Source organism: Asparagus officinalis, chromosome 6 (genome assembly GCF_001876935.1).
Source record: "Asparagus officinalis chromosome 6, Aspof.V1, whole genome shotgun sequence".
In the NCBI taxonomy this organism is placed as follows: Eukaryota; Viridiplantae; Streptophyta; class Magnoliopsida; order Asparagales; family Asparagaceae; genus Asparagus; species Asparagus officinalis.
The window spans coordinates 20,082,945-20,087,635 of record NC_033799.1 but is presented as its reverse complement, the minus strand read 5'-3'; the positions used below and the strand labels follow the sequence as shown (position 1 = coordinate 20,087,635).

At 37.5% G+C, this 4,691-nt stretch overlaps 1 protein-coding gene across 1 annotated transcript; it reads right to left on the bottom strand.

The window, feature by feature from the left end:
• Window positions 3,183-4,691, bottom strand: LOC109845857. The gene has a single exon (XM_020415114.1). It carries the CDS (start codon window positions 4,689-4,691, stop codon window positions 3,183-3,185), a length of 1,509 nt encoding a protein of 502 aa, XP_020270703.1.

Below are 4,691 nucleotides of genomic sequence, written 5' to 3'. Positions count from 1 at the left end.
CAATACAATAGTTTTCAGCTAAATTACCAGATTGGAATGTTTAGTTAGCGAAGTGCAGATGATGTGTATAAGGTAGTTGGGATTCATTTAAACTAAAACAGGAATAAAATTGCCGCTTTTTTTGTTGATTAGGATTCTTGGTTGGTAGGGGAAATTTTGGGTTCAATTTTGGTTTATAGGGTTAGTTATGAATTATGCCTAACCCTCTGACACATCATCAAAACTCCGTCACATCAATGTTTTCATTCGTTTAAATCAGATCATGTGTTCATATGAAATTAGAGTTTACTGCCTTTTGACGGATTGAATTGGGCAAGATCAAAATGAGTTTGACAGGCATAAGCATAACTAAAGAAGTACATCTGTACCATAGAAGTCGGGCTCATGAGACGCTATAGCGAACCACGACTCAGGTTCCATTGTCCCAGATTCACGGTGGAACAAGACCAAATTGACTAACTCCAGTGACCCGATTTAGAACTCAAACCAGTTAAAATTTTGACAAATTCTGAAGTTCAAATTGTTATTTACTTCAGAAGTTGTTTCATTGAGTTTTATTGTATTGAGTACCTGATGTCTCAATGCTCCCCAAACACAAAATAAAACATGACAAATTCTATGAAACGACATCACAGTCTAAAGAAAAAAAGGAGGTCTCGTGTTAACTTCGTAATCAGCCATGTGTCGTGCGAAGCTCTTTGTGCCACCAGTGTGATTCATTTTTTGCCTCTTGCGGCTTTCAATATTCTTCTTACATCTAACCTGAGGCGCAAACCATAATAAGAAATTTATGCCTAATTTGAAATCGTAAGTTTATATTATGGATGGTAGTACTTACTTTATTTTTTGGATCAGTGTCCCAATAGTTAACCATTGCCCGCCATTGATCGCGATCTACACGATCATCTCCACACAAGAATCGTTCTGGCAAACCAACATAGGGAGTGTAATACTTAGCTTTTAAACTTGCCTTATAGTTTCTGCACCTATCAGACAATCTTTGCAACATTACAAGTCGGATTTTAGGAATATTGGGAACATCTTCAGGCCGCCAATCTATGGTATCCTGCACTCATACAAGTGTTATACCATTTACAAGTGTTATAATATATGTTTCAATACATATTAAAGCTGAAAGTGTTCAAGAACATCATACATATATTGTTTTCCACACATGATCCATGGTAGTATCATCATGCAACCGCCAATCTATAGGCTTGAGGGGAAGAAACCTTGAATTTTTTGCTAGGCTACCTAAGTACCTAGATAGCTGGGCATCCTTGGGGTCAACGCACAATCCATCCTCTGTGAATGCAATAGACTCCTTGCCAGATTTTCCCCACTTTGGCTTGTCATAATCACGCCCTCTTTTCTTTTGTGTTTGACCTGTATACACTAAAGTTAATAACCATATAAAATAGATTGATCTTAAATATTAAAACCCAGATTTTGGTCGATATGTCGACAATTTAGCAAATTTCTCATTCAAGGCATCCGCAACGATTCTTGATCTTTCCAACACCTTGTATACATGAAATTGGGTATGAGTGTATATAATTGGACTTGAATTCGTAGTGTACGTTCATGTGCAAATAACCCTATATCAATTGAAAATCCCAACGAGATCTACCTTTTGAAAAACATTGTCATGATGTACAAGTAAAAGCTGACATCCGTTGTTCCTCCAGATCACGAAGCTAATGAGTAATATAGCACCCTTATCAACCTTGAAAGTTAAAGAATATGGATAAATAATGCATTAATGGATGAAAGAAACGTGTAATAAATATACTCTAATTGTAAACTGAAAAAAATAATCGCCTCATACAATTTTTCATCGGTGGATTTTGCGTAACCCCGCCATCCTTTTTCTATTAAAGTTAACCATAACAGACAAGTACGAACTTAAAATTCACTTAATGAACTAGACATACCAAAAAAAAGGGCTAAACATCTAAAAAAATATCTTACTCTAGAAATGGAGAGACTTCGCTGCAATTGAACAAAATATATTTGCGACATTGCTCCCATACACTTCTTTCAAGATCTACTTGTGTGGCTTTACCCACAAAACGACCTGAGTATGCAAAGATTGACAAGCCTTCGCGAGGGGTAGAAACATCGGCATTACGACCACGACGAGTACGACGAGTCTCAATGTCTGATAAGTACATGGAGCAAAATGCCAAAGCCTCGTCTGCAAGATATCCTATGCAAATGCTTCCTTTCGGATAATTTTTATTTCGAACATATTGTTTCAATGTTTGTAAATACCTTTCGAGAGGAAAAAAGCATAAACTGAGTTATAGAAGGCAAGTGAAATTTAGAAGCAAAAAAGTTCAATAATTTTTTTTTGTGTTTTACCTTTCAATGGGATACATCCATCGATATTGGACTGGTCCAGCAATAGCAGCCTCGTGGGCGAGATGAACTAGTAAGTGAACTGTTATATCAAAGAATGAAGGAGGGAGCATTTTCTCCAAATAACATACGGTCAATGCAATTCTATATTCCAAATGCTTGAATGGTGCTTCAGATTCTTTCTTACCACACAACCGTCTAAAGATTGCACTTAACTCAAGCAAAACAAGAGTAAGAGGTCTAGCCAAAACCCTTCGTATCGCAAGCGGGAGTAATTGGTGCATTATAACATGATGATCATGACTCTTCAAACCATGTATTTTTCGATCATTCACATCAACAGACCTCGCAACATTTGATGAGTATCCATCAGGAACTCGCACCTTCGATAACACACGACAAAATAGTGTCTTTTCTTCATTAGTCATAGAGAATATTGCAGGAGGTAAGTATATCCTAGCTCCCACACGAATTGGATGGAGACCTTTCCTTATATTGAGAAGTTCTAGGTCAGCACGAGCTTCAAGTCCATCCTTTGTCCTTTTAGAAGTGCCCAACAATGTATACAAACTTTTTTCTGATACGTTCTTCTTAATATGCATCACATCTAGATTATGACGTATCAAAAGATGCTCCCAATATGGTAAAGAAAAAAATATGCTTTTCTTTTTCCATGGATTATTAGTACCATTTCTTGGTTCTTTGGAGGTAGCAAAAGTATTTCTTTTCCTTTTCTTTTTTCGTGTAATATCATCAGTTTTAGACTCTGAAGGTGGTGATTTCCCAAAGATAAAGGTCAGATTAGACATTTGTGCTAAACATTAGGCCCCGGTCAACATCTTTGGTGCTTGACCCCTCTCGCATTTGCCATCAAATGAAGCTCCATCATTTCGAAATCTATGCGTTATGGGCAAAAATCTACGATTACCCAAATAACATTGTTTTTTACAATTAGGCAAGCGTTTGGATATTGTTTGATGATGACATTGAGGACATGCAAGCTTCCCCTTCGTGCTCCATCCCGAAAGATTCTCATATGCAGGAAAATCATTTATTGTCCACAACACAGCAGCTTTCATGTTGAATGACTGATTGGAAAACACATCGTAAGTGTTGGCACCAACCTCCCATGACTCCTTTAGCTCATCAATTAAAGGTTTCAAGTACACGTCAATATCATTTCCAGGTGCATTAGGGTCTGTAATAAGTAAAGAAAGAAACAAGAAGGGTTGCTTCATGCACATCCACGGAGGCAGATTGTAAACAGAAATTACAACGGGCCAAGTGCTATGATCACTACTCATATGTGCAAAAGGATTGAACCCGTCGCTTGCCAAACCCAATCTTACATTTTGAATTTCAAATGCAAAATTTGGGTACAACGAATATAAATGCTTCCAAGCTGGAGAATCTGACGGGTGTCTCATAAATCCATCTTTAGGGCATTCGGTAGCATGCCATCTTATATATTCTGTAGTATGTTTTGACATATACAACCTTTTCAACCTTGGTGTTAGTGGAAAATACCGGAGAATCTTAGCTGATACTTTCTTACTAGAATTATCCTCCGTTGAACTATCACCAACTCTTGTTACTTTTTTCACTTTGTATCTTGACACACCACATGTAGAGCACACAGTTAAGTTTGCTGTCTCTTTCCAAAACAACATGCAGTCGTTAGGGAAAGCATCAATCTTCTCATAAGTAAGGCCCAAATCATAAATAATCTTTTTAGCTTGTGAAATAGACCGTGGCAAACAATTTCCCTCAGGCAACATATCTTTAAAAAGCTCTAAAAACATATCAAAAGCCTTGTTAGTCACATTTCCCAAACACTTGATCTGGTACAATTTTACGACGGCATCCAATTTTTTATACTTCTTGCATCCTGGATACAACTCCTTATCAGCTTGTTCAAGTAACTTAAAAAATCGCTCTGCCTCGGGTGTTCGACCATCAAAAACAGGTTGCCTCGATGACCCTACGTTCTCACCAATATTTGGTTCCACAAATGTCTCATTAAGGAAATCATGCATTTCACCTACATCTCCTCCTTCAGCAACATCCATTTCTATGACATTTGTTGATTCAACGTAAGGCTCACCATGATGTGTCCATCGAGCATTCATGTATAAAGGGTTCATTCCATGCCAAAGAAGATGTCCCACCACAGTCATCTTATCTTCAAAATAACGATTACAACATTCTTTACAAGGACATATGATCTTATCTTTACGACTAGACTTGGCAAGGGCTTCATCTACAAATAAGTTCAACCCTGCAACATAATCTGGACTTCGGCGATCAAAATGTACCCAACTTTTATCCAT

Coding starts and splice junctions, on each gene's coding strand:
- LOC109845857 (XM_020415114.1), bottom strand. CDS start 4,691: ATGGATAAAAGTTGGGTACATTTTGATCGCCGAAGTCCAGATTATGTT.